At 46.3% G+C, this 17,640-nt stretch overlaps 1 protein-coding gene across 3 annotated transcripts in view; it reads left to right on the forward strand.

Annotated features, from left to right (window-relative positions):
- The window catches only part of LOC138260940 (uncharacterized), a 771,875-nt gene extending 754,723 nt beyond the window's left edge, over window positions 1-17,152 (forward strand). For all 3 annotated transcript variants that reach the window (XM_069209481.1, XM_069209479.1, XM_069209480.1), the window contains exon 7: window positions 15,408-17,152. In XM_069209481.1, the coding sequence (XP_069065582.1) occupies window positions 15,408-15,500 (93 nt within the window). In that variant the 3' untranslated portion in view covers window positions 15,501-17,152. The remainder of the gene's footprint in view (window positions 1-15,407) is intronic.
- Window positions 17,153-17,640: the final 488 nt, after the last annotated feature.

Genomic DNA, 17,640 nt, shown 5'->3' on the forward strand with positions numbered 1-17,640 from the left:
ATCTGTAATGTTCTAGCATAATTTCCCCCAATTTCCTATGATCTGTGTATTTTATTCCCGAGGTTGGACATTTTAGAGCATGTATCATGTTAATAATCACCTGCTCACCTGCTCGCCAAGCTAAAAATCTACCTGTGAAATTACTTTCCCCATACTTTTTGCCCGTGCGCCTGGTATATCGCCTCAAAACTGTTATGATACTGATCAGTGAATGCCTGTTTAGCCTGATCTAATAGTTTTTTATTCGTTCTTGAAGAATACTTTAGAAAAGTGTCTAGGCTATTAAGAACCTCCTGTTCTAAAGCCCAATTTTGTTTTTTAAAAATGCGGCTATTAGCAGCATCCTTTGTGATTATAATCCCTCTTATATAGGCTTTCAATGAATCCCAAACAATACTGGGACCTGTGGTTCCTACTAAGAAATTCTCTAATCTCCTTTTTAAATATCTGGACCCATTCTTCTTCCTGAAGGTGTTTGTTTATCAAATATCCACCTCCTAGGTCGAAACACGTCCCTTTCCAGCGATACTTCCTAAATGAGGGTTGCATGGTCTGAAAATCCAATATAAAGTGACTGTTGCAACCTTAAAAGTCAGAGTTTTAGTTGATAAGAAAAAAATCAATCAGAGAAGAACTATTTAATCAGCTGGAGAAGTATGTATAATTTCTCTTAGTTGGAAAAACAGCCCTCCAGGAATCGGACAATGTCAGCAATTCCAGAAAAGTCTGGCAAACATTCCCAACTCAGGGTTTTAGATGTTTCTTCCCTTTTACTGAGGAGTCCATATGCAGATCTTGAAGAAAGTTAAAATCCCCTCCAATAATGATTTCCCTTGGTACTTGTAATAGGGACTGAAATAGTTCCTCATACCCCCGGGGTCATCTTCCACTGGGGAATAAAAAATTACAAAAGTAAGTCTTTTAGAGGAGACAGAGCAGCTCACCCAGCACCAGCGGCCAGTTGTATCCTTTACAAAGTCCAGCACCCGAGCCCACAACCCTTTTGCCAAAAAAACTGTGGTACCCCTATTAGCTGCTTGAGCCATTGAAAACCCCTTATAGTCTGCCCAGTTTTTAAACATGGAGAATTCCCCACGTTTTTTGGCTGAAATGTGGGTCTCTTGCATTAAGACCACCGAGGGATTTTCAGCTTTGACTCAATTGCACCTCTTTTTTCCTATTGTTTAGGCCAATAACATTCCAAGAGACAACCTGTAAAGTAAAATTCAATCCTACCATTCAACCAAATAGGCACTAAAGTATGCTTCAAAGATGACTAGCTGGATCGGTCAGCAATAGAAGTAAGCCTACAACATAACACACGTAAGGGAAGCTACAATACAAAGCCAGAGGCAGTAACCTAGGTTGTCTTAAGTCAACCTCATGTGCCTCCCGCATGATTAGTTTTAGCATCTGGCACAGTTTATAGTGTCCAGCCTCTTCCCCCATACCACTGCACATTTAGAGTTATTCATCTCTGGCATATAATTTATTCCCCACAAGTGATTTGCCCTGTACCAGCACACATTGAACTTATTCTCCTTTGGGATCTCATATTTTTTTCCCCAATAATTAATCCCACCTCCTACCACTCCCCCACTCTGTGTGCCCGTGATCCCCCTCCCCCTTAATGACCTTCTCCTGAGGCCCTCCCACCTAGGACTTTGAGGCCATTTCCCTCCTTCGAGTGACCCTGCTTCAACCTACCTCCCTCATTAACCCTAAAGAGGTGCCTTGACATAGTACCCTGATCGCTTAGAGCAACTGAGAGGAATTAATATATTGATTTTTGTGAAGCTCTATACTGTAAGTGAACCACAAGCGGCCTCCCTATACCACCCTTTGGCATAGTTATTTATTCTGCGGCCCAGTCCCCTCACTCGTATTTCGTATTGAATGCAAAAGAGCTTTGGCTGCATCAACTGTGTGTAGTATATTTGACTGACCCTTAAAAAAAACTTTACGTTTTGATTGATGCACAAGACCTTCTGGAGCCCCAGCTTTTTGGACATCAGGACTCTGATAGAGACTTCTAGCTGAAGATTCCTTACCTTTGAATTCCCTGAAGTCAGCTTCGAATCCGTAAACTTTTTGCTGAGCCATACCCTGCACACACTGTCGGGTGGCGTCGTTTGATCCGCTTGCGTCGTCTGGCTTCGCATGGCTTCATCAGCATCATTGGAGCCATCCTTGACGTCACGGTCACCTATAAAGGCACCGCCCCGGTGTGCGTACAGCAGGTGTTTTCCTTCCGCGCCCGTTAAGCGCAGGTCTGGGATTGAGCTACCCATGGACTTTTTTGGCAAGACTTTTTTCAACCTTTTAACAGAGAATTTGTTCGTCTGTGAGAGGAAGATGTAATCTAGGAAGACGGGTTTCAAGTCGTTTGGCGCCTGTCATCGCGCCTTGTCAGACCCGCACCAATTTATGTGTCTGGTGCCTCAACAGGGACCACGACTCAAAGTTGTGCTCCAACTGTCAGGCCATGGCCCGAAAGCTTTGAAAGAGCGGTCTCTAAAGCTCATAGTGGCCCGGCAGTCGACTTTGGTCAGTGAGACTCCTCGGAGGTCATCGTCCCGCTCAAGGAAGAGGTCGCGGGACGGCTCCAGGAGCCGGAGCGACCCCTGCTCAAATAAAAGCCGTGCACATCATTTTTGAGCGGGCTCCCCCTGCAGATGGATCTTCGGACCCCGCAGAGTCAGCAGGGTCCCCATGGGGTTCGACGCCGGCGGCTTCGGCCTCAGCACCGTTGGGGACCCCAGAATCCGATATCAGATCTGGACCAGAGCCGGTTCCTCACAGTCAGTCTCCTCCGGCACCAGGCCCGATGTTGACGCTTCCCACCACCACCGGCGCCCACTGGTGGTGGAAGTCCCATTCTCATTCCTGATGATATAGAGCAGGAACGACATCGTACGACGCCGATTCCGACTTTGATGGCCCCGACTAGGCCCAGATCAGTGTCTGAGTCTTATTTTGATCAGCCAGGCACAGATGAGGAGTTGGAGGGGTCTCAGGACCCTTTGGAATATGGATTGGAGGAGCAGGACTGCTATGAGGATGTAGGTGAAGCCAGTGGACTGGATAATTCTCCAGATACTGGTATGCTCTCACCTCCTTCTTTGGCTACGGAGGAGGAAGCGTTGTGTGCCATGGTGGTGCGTAGAGCAGCTGAGGTCTTGGACCTAGACTTGGTTATGGTGCCGGTCAGGAGTAACCTCCTGACACAGGTGCTTCAGACAGGGGTTGCTTCATCAGAGCCAATGTTACCCTCCAATGAAGCCCTTACATATGTCCTACTGGGGACGTGGTCCAAACCCAGCACAGGGACTCCTGTGAATAGGACAATTGGCCTTTGCCATCAACCAGCTCCTACAGATCCTAGTTTCCTCACCCAACACCACACCCTAGAGAGCTTGGTGGTCCATGCCTCCACTTCCCATGGTGCCTTCCCTTCCGCTCCCCCGGATAGGGAATCCAAGAGGCTCGACCAACGTGGGAAGAACATGTTTTCTTTCTCCAACCTGGCATTGAGGTCGATAAACACCTCATGCCTATTGGACAATTTTCCCCCTACTTTATGGGATACGGTGGCACAGGTGTTGCCCCAGGTTGCGGAGGGTGTACTGTACACTCTCACCCAAGCTGTCAAGGATGGGAGAGATGCAGCCAAGTTTACCATTCGGTGTGGCTTTGACATAACCGACTTGCTGGGAAGGGCGATTTCTGCGACAGTGGCCCTTAGTCGCCACGCCTGGCTGTGTACCACTGGCTTTTTAGGGATGTCCAGGCAAATCTGATTGACATGCCGTTCGATGGCTCATGCCTTTTTGGTGAGAAAGCTGACTCGGTGCTTGAGCGGTTCAAGGACTCTTGAGCCACGGCCAGACCCTTGGGCCTCTCTGCGCCCATTCGTCAGCAGTCTGCCTACGGCCCCTTTAGAGGCTTCGGGAAGGGAGAGGTGCCACGCCAACCACAGGTCAGCCACTGTCCTCCAGCTTCACAGCATTCAGTGCGAGGACGTGGTTGTGGTACCTTCAGACCCCGAGGGTCTAGCCAGAGGTCAGCCACCACCCAGCCCCCCTCTTCTGCAACGCCCAAGCCCTCCTAGAATGGTTCTGCAAGACCCTGTTCACCCAGTTGGAGGGAGGAATCAGTTTCATCTCCCTCACTTGCAGTCCATAACATCAGATAATTGGGTCTTACAGATCATACAGAAGGGCTGTTCCCTCTCCTTCCAGTCTTTCCCTCCTTGTATCCCTCCATTGAAAGAATGGCTGATGGAGGATCATGTAATCTTGCTCCACAAGGAAGTTACGGCCCTCTTAGCCAAGGGAGCCATAGAAAGGGTCCTGGTGTCAGAAATAGGCAGTGGTTGTTACTCCCGCTACTTTCTGATTCCGAAAAAAAAAAAAACTCAAGGGTCTTTGCCCTATTTTAGATTTAAAGGACGTCAATCTCTTCCTCAAAAAGGGGAAATTCAAGATGCTCCCTCTAGCTCAGGTCTTGTCTGCCCTAGACCAAGGAGACTAGATTTTAGCGTTGGACCTGCAGGATGCGTATTTTCACATCCCGCCCATAGGCGTTAATCGAGGTTCAAGGTGGGCCACAAGCACTTTCAGCTTACCGTGCTCCCTTTCAGTCTCACTAGTGCCCCTCGGGTGTTCACAAAAGTGATGGCAGTAGTAGCAGCTCATTTGCGCAGGTTAGGGATTTCAGTCTTCGCCTACCTCGACGACTGGCTGTTGAAGGCTTCTACGCCCAGGCTCTCGTCACCCACCTTCTGACTATGGCGGACCTCCTGCATTCGCTGGGGTTCATTATAAATGTGCTGAAGTCACACCTGACTCCCTCTAAGACACTCGCTTACATCGAAATTGTTCTGGACACAGTGCAGTTTCGGGCTTATCCTCCTGAAAAGCGAGTCCAGGATATTCGTACTATGATAATGATGTTTCAGCCTCTATCCTGGATTTCGGTGAGAAAGACTCAGAGGAGCTGGGCCTCATGGCCTCCTTCATCCTGCTGGTCCAACATGCCAGATGGCATATGCAGGCACTGCAGTGGGACATAAAGTTCCAGTGGGCGCAGCATCAGGAAATCTCTCTGACATGGTTCAGATCTCGGAGAGATCTGTGAAAGACCTGCAGTGGTGACTGTCGAATCCAGATTGGGTCAATGGCTGATCTCTCTACCATCCCCCAACCAGATCTCACAGTAGTGATAGATACATCACTTCTGGGATGGGGCGGCCACATGGGAGTGGTGGAGATCAGAGGCCTCTGGTCTCTGGCGGAGTTCGGTCTCCACCTGTTGGAGGTCTGGGCGACCCGCTTGGATTGAAAGCATTCCTTCCCTCTCTCAAAGGGAAAGTGGTGCAGGTGTTCACCGACAACACCACCGCCATGTGGTATTGCAACAAACAGGGCAGAGTGGGGTCCTGGACCCTTTGTCAAGAGGCTCTTCGCCTCTGGACATGGCTGGAACACCAGGGCATTTCCCTGGTGGTTCAACATCTGGCAGGCTCTCTGAACGTCAGAGCAGACAAACTCAGGTGTCGATGCATAGTCTATCACAAATGGAGTCTCCATCTGGAGGTGGCACAAGGTCTCTTTAAGCAGTGGGGAGAGCCTTGGTTCGCCTCCGCAGAGAACGTGCAATGCCAGCTGTTTTGCGTGTTGGAGTTTCCAAGGCGAGACGTGCTCTGCGCTGCTTTTCATCACAAGTGGAACTCAGGCCTCTTGTACGCCTTCCCACCAATACCACTTCTGCCCAGCGTTCTGAAGAAGATCAGGCATGACCGGGCCCAAGTAATCTTGGTGGCGCCGGACTGGGCACGAAGAGTCTTGTATCTGAGCATGGCCATCGATCCTCCAATCTGTCTGCCCCTTCGGGAGGATAGTCTGTTGCAGCAGCAGAGGACGGTTATCCACCCGAAACTGTCCAGTCTCCGCCTCCTTGCGTGGAGATTGAGCAGCGACAGTTGATGGCTTTTAACCTTCCACCTGAAGTCTGTAATGTCATCTTGGCAGCCAGGCTTCCCTCCACCAAAACGGTATACGTCTGCCGTTGGAATAAATTTGTGGAATGGTGTATCAACAAATCTGTGGAGCCCCTCTCTGCACCTTTCTCAGAGGTTCTCCTATTTATTTTCTCTCTTGCCCAGCAGGGCTCTGCTCTGGGCACCCTCAAGGGATTTTTGTCTGCCATCGCTGCCTTCTTACAGCTGCCAGACCAACCTTCTCTTTTCTTAAAGGCCTCCCTCATATGTTTCCTCCCGTCCCGTTCATCATGCCCCAGTGGGATTTGAACTTGGTCCTCACATACCTCATGTGTGCCCCTTTCGAGCCGCTCCACAACTGTCCTCTGCGACTCTTAACACACAAGGACTCTTTCAGCAGTGGGGAGAGTCTTGGTTAGATCTGTTCGCCTTTTCGTCGCAAGTGGAGTTCAGGTCTGCTGTACACTTTTTCATCCATACCACTCCTGCCCAGGGTACTCAAGAAGATCAAGAATGGCCGGGGCCAAGTCAACCTAGTGGCTCCGGATTGGGCACGGAGAGTCTGGTACCCGAACTTCTCAAAATGGGCATCAATTCTCCGATCAGACTGCCCCTTCGGGAAGATCTTCTGTCGCAGGAGCAGAGGAGGGTTCTCCATCCGAACTTGTCACATCTGTTCCTTCATGCGTGGAGATTGAGTGGCAGCAGTTGATGGCATTTGACCTTTCTCCCAAAGTCTGTAAAGTTATTTTGGCAGGCATGCGTCCCTCCACTAAAACGGTATGCGCCTGCCATTGGAAACGCTTTGTATATTATTTTACAGAAAGGTCTATTGACCCTCTTTGTGCCTCTCTTTCTGATATTCTTCTCTTCATTCTTTCCCTAGCTCAGCAGCCGTGGGGACTCTAAAGGGCTATCTTTCTGCTTTATCTGCATTCCTTCAGCTGGCTGATCAGCCTTCGCTTTTCAAATCCCCCCATTGTACATAGATTCCTCAAAGGGTTTGTCCGTATGTTTCCCCCTATGCCCTTTGTTGTGCCCCAATGAAACATAAATCTGGGCCTCACATTTCTGATGTGTGCTCCCTTCGAAACGTTTGCATAACTGTCCCCTCCGGCTGCTCAATATCAAGACAGCCTTCTTAGTGGAAGTAACATCTGCCAGGAGGGTGAGTGAGATGCAAGCCCTGTCATCAAAGCCACTGTATCTCACTATCTATGCAGAACTCGTGCTTCTTTCCTTCCCAAGGTGGTGACCCCATTTCATCTAGGTCAGAACATCACCCTGCCCACCTTCTTTGCTCCACCGCATCCCTCTAAAGAAGAGGAGTGATTCCATCGTCTGGACCCAAAAAGAGCGTTGTCGTTACCTCTACCTTCGGGGTGGATGACAACTCTTTGTGGGGTACATCAGAGCAAAGAAGGGTCGGGCAGTGCAGAAGCGAACCATTTTGCGCTAGGTCGTTCTCAGCATCAAGATTTGCTACACATTGGCCAAGAAGCAGGCTCCTGAGGGCTTGCAAGCTCATTCTGACAGGGGCAAAGCTGCTACCACTGCTCTAGCTCAATGCAAACCAGTTCTGGATATCTGTCAAGTGGCAACGTGGGCGTCTTTGCACACGTTTTCAAAACATTACCACCTGGACAGTCAGGTAGGAAGAGACGGGCACTTTGCCCATTCAGTCCTACAGGACTTCTTAGAGTAAGGAGTGGTATCCGCAGCCCACCTCTAGGAGGTTATGGCTTGGGTATCTATTCGAAGGTAAGGAATCTGCAGCTTGAAATCCCTATCAGATGAACAAGTTACTTACCGTTGGTAATGCATTATCTGGTAGAGACTCTATCTAGCTGCAGATTCCTTCCAAGTCTGATACTCGCTGCTCTTCCTCCTTAATGCGGGTGTTCAGTTGCTGCATGTTGGTGCTTATAAGATTTAACTGTGCTTCAATCTTTCGATTTGCCCCTTCTTGTGACAGTTTTAAAGATTTTGAGCTCACTCAAGATTTGGAGAAGCAAACTATCAGTTGTCGTATCAACATTTTCTTCCTTTTCACTTTCCGTCTGGTTTTGATTACTTAACTGGGAGTACCCCAGATCTGTACTTGCAGGGACAACTGCATTTCTAACATCCTGCTGTGACAGCCCATTTCCCATAGAGCCAGTAGAAGGTGTAGTTGACGCCATACCAGAGAGTATGAAGGGGTCAGAGCAGTGCTGGATATTAGGCAGAGAGCTGCCTTCAATGAACACTGAATTATTATGATCCAGCCTAGTTTTTGCCTTCCTGTCTCTTGACTGAGTTGTCTTCAGGGCTTCCTTAATTTCCTTACATCCAGCGAATAATCGATATATCTGAGAGGACCCACTCCCACTCTCCTGAGAATCGCTACAGCCAGGTCTTGACCAGGAGCTTTGCCCTAGATAAGAAGGACTTTGCTGGGAGTCGATAATCTTATCTGGGTTCTTGGCCTCGCACTCCACTCGGCTGCCCTTTGCCAGTTAGGTGCACTCCATATCATGATCCGAAACCAGGCTGGTGCTTTTGTGAGACAAATATTGGGATTAGAGGTGGAAGTCAGAGGGGAGATAGAGGTGGAAGGTAGAGCCATCTGAGGAAGCCCTCTTGCACCTGAGCCTGAGCCTGACCCCAAGGTTTTGTCAAGTATAGTCGGACGCTTGCCCCTCGAATTGTGTACAGGTTTGACAGACTTAGTGATAGCGTGGCCCTTAGGCTGTAAGTCTTGTGGGGTCCTTTCCATTGTCAAATCGAAAGAAAAAAAACTACAATCTCTTCCGCCTTGCAAAAGCTGTTGGGGGCCACAAGCTGCACCTGTGTCTACACAGGCCACTTCAGTGACCACCCAAAGCACTTGTCAACCCAGCAAGAGAGCCAATGCTACTCTTGCTAAGGGGTGAAGAAAAAGGAAAACACAAAAATTAGTGTGGTCTTGCTGCCTACTACTCCTTGTTTTTAGTTGTTGTTTTTTTTAAAGTTTTTTTTTTAATAACAATGCTGCCAGTCCAGTGACTTGAGTATCTTCAACACCTTTTCGCCGCTAATAAGTATTCAGCATCTCAATCTGGGCAAGGACCATCTCCGAACTTCGTTACTATACGTGCCACAGCCAGAACACTTTGAGACCGTATCTGGGCAACAGACAGTCATATAAAATACCTCAGTTTGCATGCCTGGCTGTAATGGCGTACCCCCTTGGAGACTCTCTCCAGAATATAGGAATATGAAGTTTGTACAAAAAAGAAAAAAGCTGTTACAGTTTTAAGGGCCCATTCAGTGCAACTGTGGCTACTATTGCTGAGTCAGTCCCAAAGTAAGCTATCAGCACTATTGCACTTTTGCTGGATGTTAGGGGGTTCACAGACCACCGACCAAGAGAAGGGACACAGTAAAAAAAGCTCCCCCTGGTAGTTCAGTTAGCAATTTATAACAGGAACCTTTTTCCCCCTGCTGGGCCCGTGTCCCTCCTACAGTGCCTCTTTGCGGCTTTCCATTACTGCCGAACAGCTTGCAGGGTATCGCGGTGCTCCAAGCTTCAGCACAGCATGTCTTCCTCATGCTCGCACCATTCCTTCTCTGTGCCATTTAGCGATTCAGCCGCGGAGCATGACAGGAGCTCCTATGCAGCTGTCCGCAGCAGAAAACCATAGATATTAATGTTGACATGATGCAATACAATGTTATTGAATGAAATGTTCAATATCTTGTCTTAGTGTGTCAGAACAGAATCGTACGTCACTCGGGATGATAGTTAATAAGAGGAATATATAGTTGTAGGAAAATGGCCCTTGTTGCAGTTACCCCCACTTTTTGCCTGGTATTGATGCTGACTTGACTTGAGAGTGTGCTGAGATCCAGCTAACCAGGCCCCAGCACCAGTGTTCTTTTCCTAAAAATGTACCATTGTTTCCACAATTGGCACACCTCAGGCATACAAATAAGTCCCTTATAAAAGGTACCAGAGGTACCAAGGACCTTGTGACCAGGGAAGGTCCCTAAGGGCCTTAGCATGTGTTGTGCCACCCTAAGTGACCCCTCACCTAACACATGCACACTGCCAGAGCAGATTGTGTGTGTTGGTGGGGAACAAAAGGCAAAGTCGACATGGCACAGGTAAGTCAGCCCTCTAGCAAGCCTTACAGCCCTAATGCAGGTTGCACTATACCACAGGTGAGGGCATAGCTGCATGAGTACTATACCCCTACAGTGTCTAAGTCCATTCTTAGACATTTTAAGTGCAGTTCGGCCATATTAAGTATATGGTCTGGGAGTTTTTGAAAAACAAACTCCACAGTTCCATAATGGCTACACTGAATACTGGGAAGTTTGGTATCAAACTTCTCAGAATAATAAACCCACACTGATGCCAGTGCTGGATTTATTAAAAAATGCACAGAAGAAATCTTAGAGATGCCCCCCTGTATTTTACCCAATCCTTCAGTGCAGGACTGATTGGTCTGTGCTAGCCTGCCACTGAGAGACGAGTTTCTGACCCCATGGGGTGACCGCCTTTGTGCTCCCTGTGGCCAGAAACAAAGCCTGCACTGGATGGAGGTGCTTCACACCTCCCCATGCAGGAACTGTAACACCTAGCGGTGCGCCTCAAAGGCTGTGGCTTTGTGTTACAATGCCCCAGGGCACACCAGCTAGTAGAGATGCCCAACACCCTGACAAAGCCCCCACATTTGCCAGCAAGTCCAGAGGGATAATTAGGAAAAGCAAGGAGGAGTCACCACCTCAGCCAGGACCACCCCTAAGGTGTCCAGAGCTGAAGTTAGCCCCTCCTTGAAGAATCCTCCATCTTGGTGTGGAGGATCAGGGCCAATAGGGATAGGAATGTGCTCCCCTCCCCAAAGGGAGTGAGCACAGGAAGGGTGTACCCACCCTCAGGGACAGTAGCCGTTGCTACTGCCCTCTGACCCCTAAAACGGCCCCAAATCTTGTATTTAAAGGCTCCCGGAATCAAGCTAGTCAGATTCCTGATGACTTTAAGAAAGAAGAAGGACTGCTGACCTGAAAACCCTGCAGAGAAGAGAAGGAGACAACAACTGACTCTGCCCCAGCCCTACCGGCCTGTCTCCTGCTTCAAAAGCTGCAAAAGAAGAAGCAACGCGTTCTGCAGGACCAGCGACCTCTGAAAAGCCTTCCAAGGACTGCCTGCATCACCGAGCACCAAGAAACTCCAGTGGACAGCGGACCTGTCCAACAAGAAGGGAAAGAAACCATCTTTAAAGGGACTCTCACCTCACTCCAGAAACGTGAGTCCAAACTACTCTGCACCCGATGCCCCCAGCCCGTGTCCAGAGAAACCAACTAGCCATAGAGGATCCCCAGGTGATTCCGACTACGTGTCCAATCTGGGCTGACCTATCCAGACCCCCACGATGACACCTGCAGAGGGAATCCCGAGGACCACCTGACCGCGAATGCCCAGGACAAAGATATCTATCGCCTGGAAAAGCACTGCGCCGCAGCCCCCAGGCCGGAGAGAAAACGACCACCGGTGCAGCACCGACCAGCAAGCAGCCCTCACCCTTGCCCAGTTGGTGTCTTGACCGAGAAGCCCCCCTGTGCCCTGCCTGCAGCACCTAAGTGACCCCCAGGTCCTATTGAGAACCTGACGCCCTGTTTGCACACTGGACCCGGCCGCCCCTGTGCCGCTGAGGGAGTGGTTTTTGTGCCTACTTGGGGCCCCTCCAGTGCTCCTTCAAGCCTCCTTGGTCTGCTCTCCGACAATGCAGGTACTTACCTGCAAGCAGACCGGAACCGGAGTACCCACTGTCTCCATAGGGTCTCACGTTATTTTGGCTCCCGTTTGACCTCTGCACCTAACCGGCCCTGTGTTGCTGGTGCTGGATGTTTGGGGTGCGACATTGGCACTGTAGGGCCAAACTATAACCATGAAAGATTTAAAACTATGTACTACTTGGGGGTGTTATGTACATAAAGCCCCCTTGGGCATCTTACTGCTGTGATCTTCGTTCAAAAACAATGTAATGTTTTCCATAAAAAGGGAAAGATTTCGAGTCTCATGAGGTGTTCACTAAAGAAGCATCTGTAAAATCAGCATCTGTTTAAAAAACCAATACACTTCTTTTGCTGCAGACAAACATCACTCTGACTCTTTGCCCATGAAAGTGGTAGGAAAACTCGTTGCTGGGCGTATTAGGTGCCTTTCAAATTGGAAGCATCATCTAAGAATGCATACTCCTGTCAACTGTCAACCATCGCCAACAGATAACTTGTTGTCATCTGTCACCTCATCATCTTCAGGCACTCATTTATCGATGGGCACCTTATTGTCAACAGGCATCTTATCATCAATAGACAATCATTGTCGATGGTCTCTAGCTCACTGAGGTTGGTCTTTCATCGTATGATTATCTATTGCCTACAACACTGTTCACACCTGAGATTTTGGTGGGACTGAGATTCCCGTCAATGGAGGTGCCTCCGAGTTTCACACAGTGTTCTCCCATTAAAGTAACTGAGCATATTCTTACCCACATTGTGGCTGCAGAGGATAAAGAAAATATGGAAGATTCTCTTTCAGACAAGGACTAGTCCCAGACTGCCTTCATTCCACAAAAAAGAGAAATATATGCAATATGTGTCAGAGTATGGGTTGGCACCACCACAGGAAGAGAGCCTTTATGATCAGGGTCATTATGAATGTCAATTTATGGAGTTATGAAGACTATGAAACCCCTAAAAAAAGTACCATATTGAGGCAAATAGACACTAGCCCTGAGAACCACAGATGGGTCAATTTCCAGTAGACTTTTTTAAGTCATTTTGCCAAATGATGGAAAATGTCTGTGCAAAGCTGCCAAATTCTGCAAATCCATAGTGGTGGCCTCCTGCCAGTCTTAGTGGCCCGTTCAGAATCCTTTGGTAGTACCATTTCCACGTCAGCAGCCCTTGCTTCCACCTGTGTCACATACAAATGAGGAATGTGTGGATAAATCTGTTAAATAAATAATGCATAACACAACTAATTTGTTTGCATAACACCCAATCTATTCAGCATAGCTCCGAGTAGGCATTCACATCACATCTAAATTTTTACGTATTTACCAGAGAGTATATCTTATTACAAAAAGCATATGTTATAGTTTATGCATCATTACATGATCCATCAAAACAAAAGGTACAAACAAAACAATACTTCATTCATATATTCCAAAAACAAAAATAATAGACATAAACACATTGAAAAATGAAATAGGTCATTTCTTGCCAATCACAGCAATTTCATAAGCACTATGTGGCGTGTCTAACTACTTTGAGTTTGTCATCCAATTTGAGGTCGCCAAAATAGGGGCAGGTCTGAGACCAAGTATTTGTTCCTTAAGACCTATTCCTCTCTAATCTTAAAAGCAAAGTCCATTTTGTGTTGGCTGTTGTAAAGGAAATGCAGGTTGATGTGTTTCATGCTATTCACTTTTTCCAGACCTTTTCAGGACCATAGGAGATAAGTGACCATAGTTGTGTGCACCCAAAGGCAATATCTAGGGTAAGTCACAGGCACATTCTAATCAAACGTAGAGGAAACCCTGTCTGTCTCTTGATCTAGAGACCAAGAGAGTCCAGTGGTGTTTTGTTCACCTGCAGCTTTTTCTATGACAATATGCTACAAGTGTCCAAAACAAGCCCTTTTCAGTATATGTAAGTTGTACTCTTCTCCAGCATGCTCCAGGAAAATACATCTCTACACTGCATTTATATGGGAAAATGACTTCCAGTGATGGACACTTTGCACGGGCAGCAAGGAATTATTCAAGGTGTATATCTTCAATTAAGATTCATACAATGCTAAACTATGTCTACAGGTATGTAATTTTTCCATCCCTACCTATTTCCACTTTATTAAAGTAGTAATAGGTAGGGAAGCTTAGTTATTATTTTTATATATTTTTAAATAGTTTTGCTTCCATGTACTGCAGTAGTTTCACAAAATTGAGTGAACTTCCATAAAAATACAGTGGTGACAGATGTCACTAAGTGGAAATGCCTTATAACTTAAAGAATATTTACCCTACACAACAGCAGGGCCAAAAATTCATCATCTCTGCACCATAATGTATAATCCTGTAAAATTTTATGTAAATCCATTCACCCTTTTTCGTGCAGCTTCAAGTACAATAGTTATGGAAAAAGCGTTTTGGGACCCCCTTTTATCTTTGAACCCCTTAACGATTCACCACAAACTTTTTCATCATCTCAAAATGCTGGAAAGTTTTGTAGTGATTCGTCAAACAAGTGTAAAGTTAATAAGGAGGTAATCTCTGAGGAATTCATATCTTTGGGAATACTAACTATAACTACAGAGCAGCAATCAGATTTAATGTGATTCCTTTCTTTTTATCTATTGTATTAGTTATGCATTTATTTATTGGTTTACATAATCATGTGACCATAAATGTGTCTTTTAGGTATTCATGTAGTAATTCTGCAACTTTACATATGCAATCTATTTTATATTTTGGGTTTCCTTGCTACGTTTAGTAGGATTGTGCTACATATGAAGACGAAAGTAAATGGAAGCCAATCGTTGTTTCCTAATGGCCAATAATCATGCCCTACATGCCGTAGTTTGTGTAGCTCACTGGTAGATCACTTTTCTGTTTTCTTCCACAGGAGTGCATAAGGAAGATGGTTTTTGTTTGGCTTGTTGGGCACAGTTTTATGTTGTGAGCCAAAGAGCATGCAAAGACAACTCAAATAGAATAAGATGTATTCTGTTTTCTATGTATTTGTTTATAGATTTCCATTAGTATGTAACCATAAATGGGTCTTTCAGTTGTTGATGTAGTAAATATGAAACATTACATATGCAGTCTAGTTTATTCTTTAAGCTTCCATACTACTTTTAGTAGGATTGTGCTACAAGATATCACTAAGTTGAAAAACTGTTTAACTTAATATTTACGTACTCAATTTACATGCAGTACCCCCACAGAATTATTTGCTTTCCTAATAAGTAATACTGACAAATTTCATAAAAATCCAGCGGATGTATTTTGCGCTCTGCGAAAGTCTGTGGAAAATGCATTGGATTTAAAGCCCGTTTTGGGGCCCCCAGTCCCCTTTTTTCTTTGCACCCCCTTGACCAAACGCCATGAAACTTTCAGTCCTCCCAAAATGTAAGGGGCAGCAGGTCTGCAAAGTTTCACACAATTGTCAAACGGGCAGAAAGTTATAAAGGGACAAGAATCTGAAAAAATCTTTTCTATGGTGACCTTAACTATAAGTACTGCCACTGCCACTCTATAATATATATTCATTTCTCTCATGTCACATTTTTCCAAATTATTTGTCAGCTAAATAATATCTTCAAATTGATATTCCATCCTTTAACATTGTATCCATTTTCTGTTTCCATGTGCAGCCATCCAGCTTCCTGCGCCACCTCTTTCGAACAGGCCTCGTTGCAGCCTTGGGAATAATTCTCTTCTGGTGGGGAACTAAGCAGTTGGGCTGAATGGCCATCTTCCACTCTCCATAGGTCTGTGCCTCAATTTATACCACTATTCCTCCAGCTCTCACCAAAGCAAGATTGGGACCTTTGTGACAGAGACACCAAAAGACTTGCTGTGATCCCCTCCCAACCACAACCCATTCTGAAGGAACACTTGATACTGACCGCTTAGCTTTTTGTTCTTCAATCAGACTGTGTCCTCTCTGCGACCCGAGGAGCTGGAGATGGTCAAATATTGCAAACCCTTTTTATGGTGAACATTTCTATTCAACTAAAATACGACTGTGAATGAAATTATTGGTGTGGCAATCTGACTTGAATCATTTAAAAAGGAAGCTAACATTGCTGCTCTTTCAACTAAGCCTATACAGGCCTTTCCAAGGCAGCGGTACTCAGAGAGAGAGCAGGCTGATGATCCCTGAATCCCGACCACGGAGGTAGAGCCCACTAAGTTGATTGCATGTTAGATTTCCAGACAACTCATGTTTTGACCATATTTTCTTCTCATTTGGTGACAGATTGGTGATTCGAGATCCCCCCAAAATGGTTTAGGTAATTCCCAGCGGGTGGGTAGATGCATCTCACAGTGTGGACAGTTCAGGTAGCAGCAGATCTGATGCCAGCCAATCCTGTTAACCAATAGTGGTTTCAAATGCCCCATTTACTTTAGAGAGGTACTGAGAGGAAGGCAGCCAGCTGCTGCCAGTTCATGAATAGGCCATTGCAAGGGATCTGTTACCAGTAAACATGGAAACTGAAGAGCTATAGGTCTTCCTAACCAACAAAAAATTATTTCGAGGCTTAACCCCATAAAACCCTATCCAAAATTCTTACATTTAAAAATTCTCTGAAGCGACCTGCCCTGTGATAAGGTACATATCAGACAACCTCATTGCAGACTTTGTCGGAGAGCCTTGCAAGATTCAAGGAGAAACCCTTTTAAAGTGGAATCTCAGGTAAATGATTTTAAATAAACATTGTCCTTTCCTGTGCCTCACCGGGACTCTTAGATGTATTCAAAAGTGTAGGGGCACTTTGGTTCAGAGCCCTCCTGCTTCGTTTGATGGAGTGACCTATGACCTCAGAGATTACCCAGTCTCCAATGAGTCAAAGGTCACTGCACATGATTGGAGGTGAAGTTGTAAGGCTGGGCTGTGACTAAAGTCATTTCAATATGCTTTTAAAATCTTGCTAGGGCCAGAAAAGAGTAAGGAACAGCCCTTGTTAGTTTGCTAGAAAAGCGGCTTGATTTGTGTTTTAAAATTGACTGGAGTTCTTTTATTATCATGGCCACTAAACCCTTGTAGTGTGTGTAATGGACTGAAAAAGAGGACTGTTGCAGTTGACCTAGCATAAAGTGGTTTACTGCCTCCGGAAAGCTACAGCAACATGAGCTTTTGTGTCGGAAGAAACGTTTTGGCGCGAACCTCCGTCATTTGAAGTGACTGATTTCCAGTGGCTTCTGTAGTGATGACATCAGCACACAACAACGACGACTGGCTTGGATTCTGTGGCTTGATGCAATGACCTCTTGTTGTAAAGTCCATCTTTTCCCCCCTGCCCATGTGGATGTAATGGTCGATCACTGGAAGCGATTATTTGTTGTTTGCTTTTTTACTTTTATCTCGAAAGAGAAAATTTATATGAGAATGAAATGTTTCCGTTTAATATCTTGTTTGTTTGCTTGCAGTTGATTTTTTGATAAAGAAAACCGTGTTTCCTTTGTTACGCTGAGATGTAAAAATGATGAAAAATTGAAGCAGTCTGGGATTTCGCGCGTTTGGCTGAGAGTCTACGCGCCTTGGTAGGACGGTCATGTTGTTTTATAGTAGAAAGATTAGTTTACTGTAAAACATTAGCAGTGATGGAGGGTGGCAAGTCTGTACCTGGTAGTTAAAGTGTCGGTGCCCTGGCTTGCTGCTGCCCTCCCGTTGCCTTCTTTGGCTCTGAGTGCGCATGGTCACTTTAGGTACTGTAGCTACAGTAAAAAGACGTTACTCTCTACACAACAAGCTGTCGGAACAGTGCAAACACCCACATTTCGTCAAACCAAAATTATAAGTGTCTTTGCCCTGAAAGCCGGGACAATGAATTAGCTGTGTTTGAAACCTCTAGGAAACGACTACTTCTCTTCCAGGGGATC

The sequence above is a fragment of the Pleurodeles waltl genome, chromosome 10 (assembly GCF_031143425.1).
Source record: "Pleurodeles waltl isolate 20211129_DDA chromosome 10, aPleWal1.hap1.20221129, whole genome shotgun sequence".
Lineage (NCBI taxonomy): Eukaryota > Metazoa > Chordata > Amphibia > Caudata > Salamandridae > Pleurodeles > Pleurodeles waltl.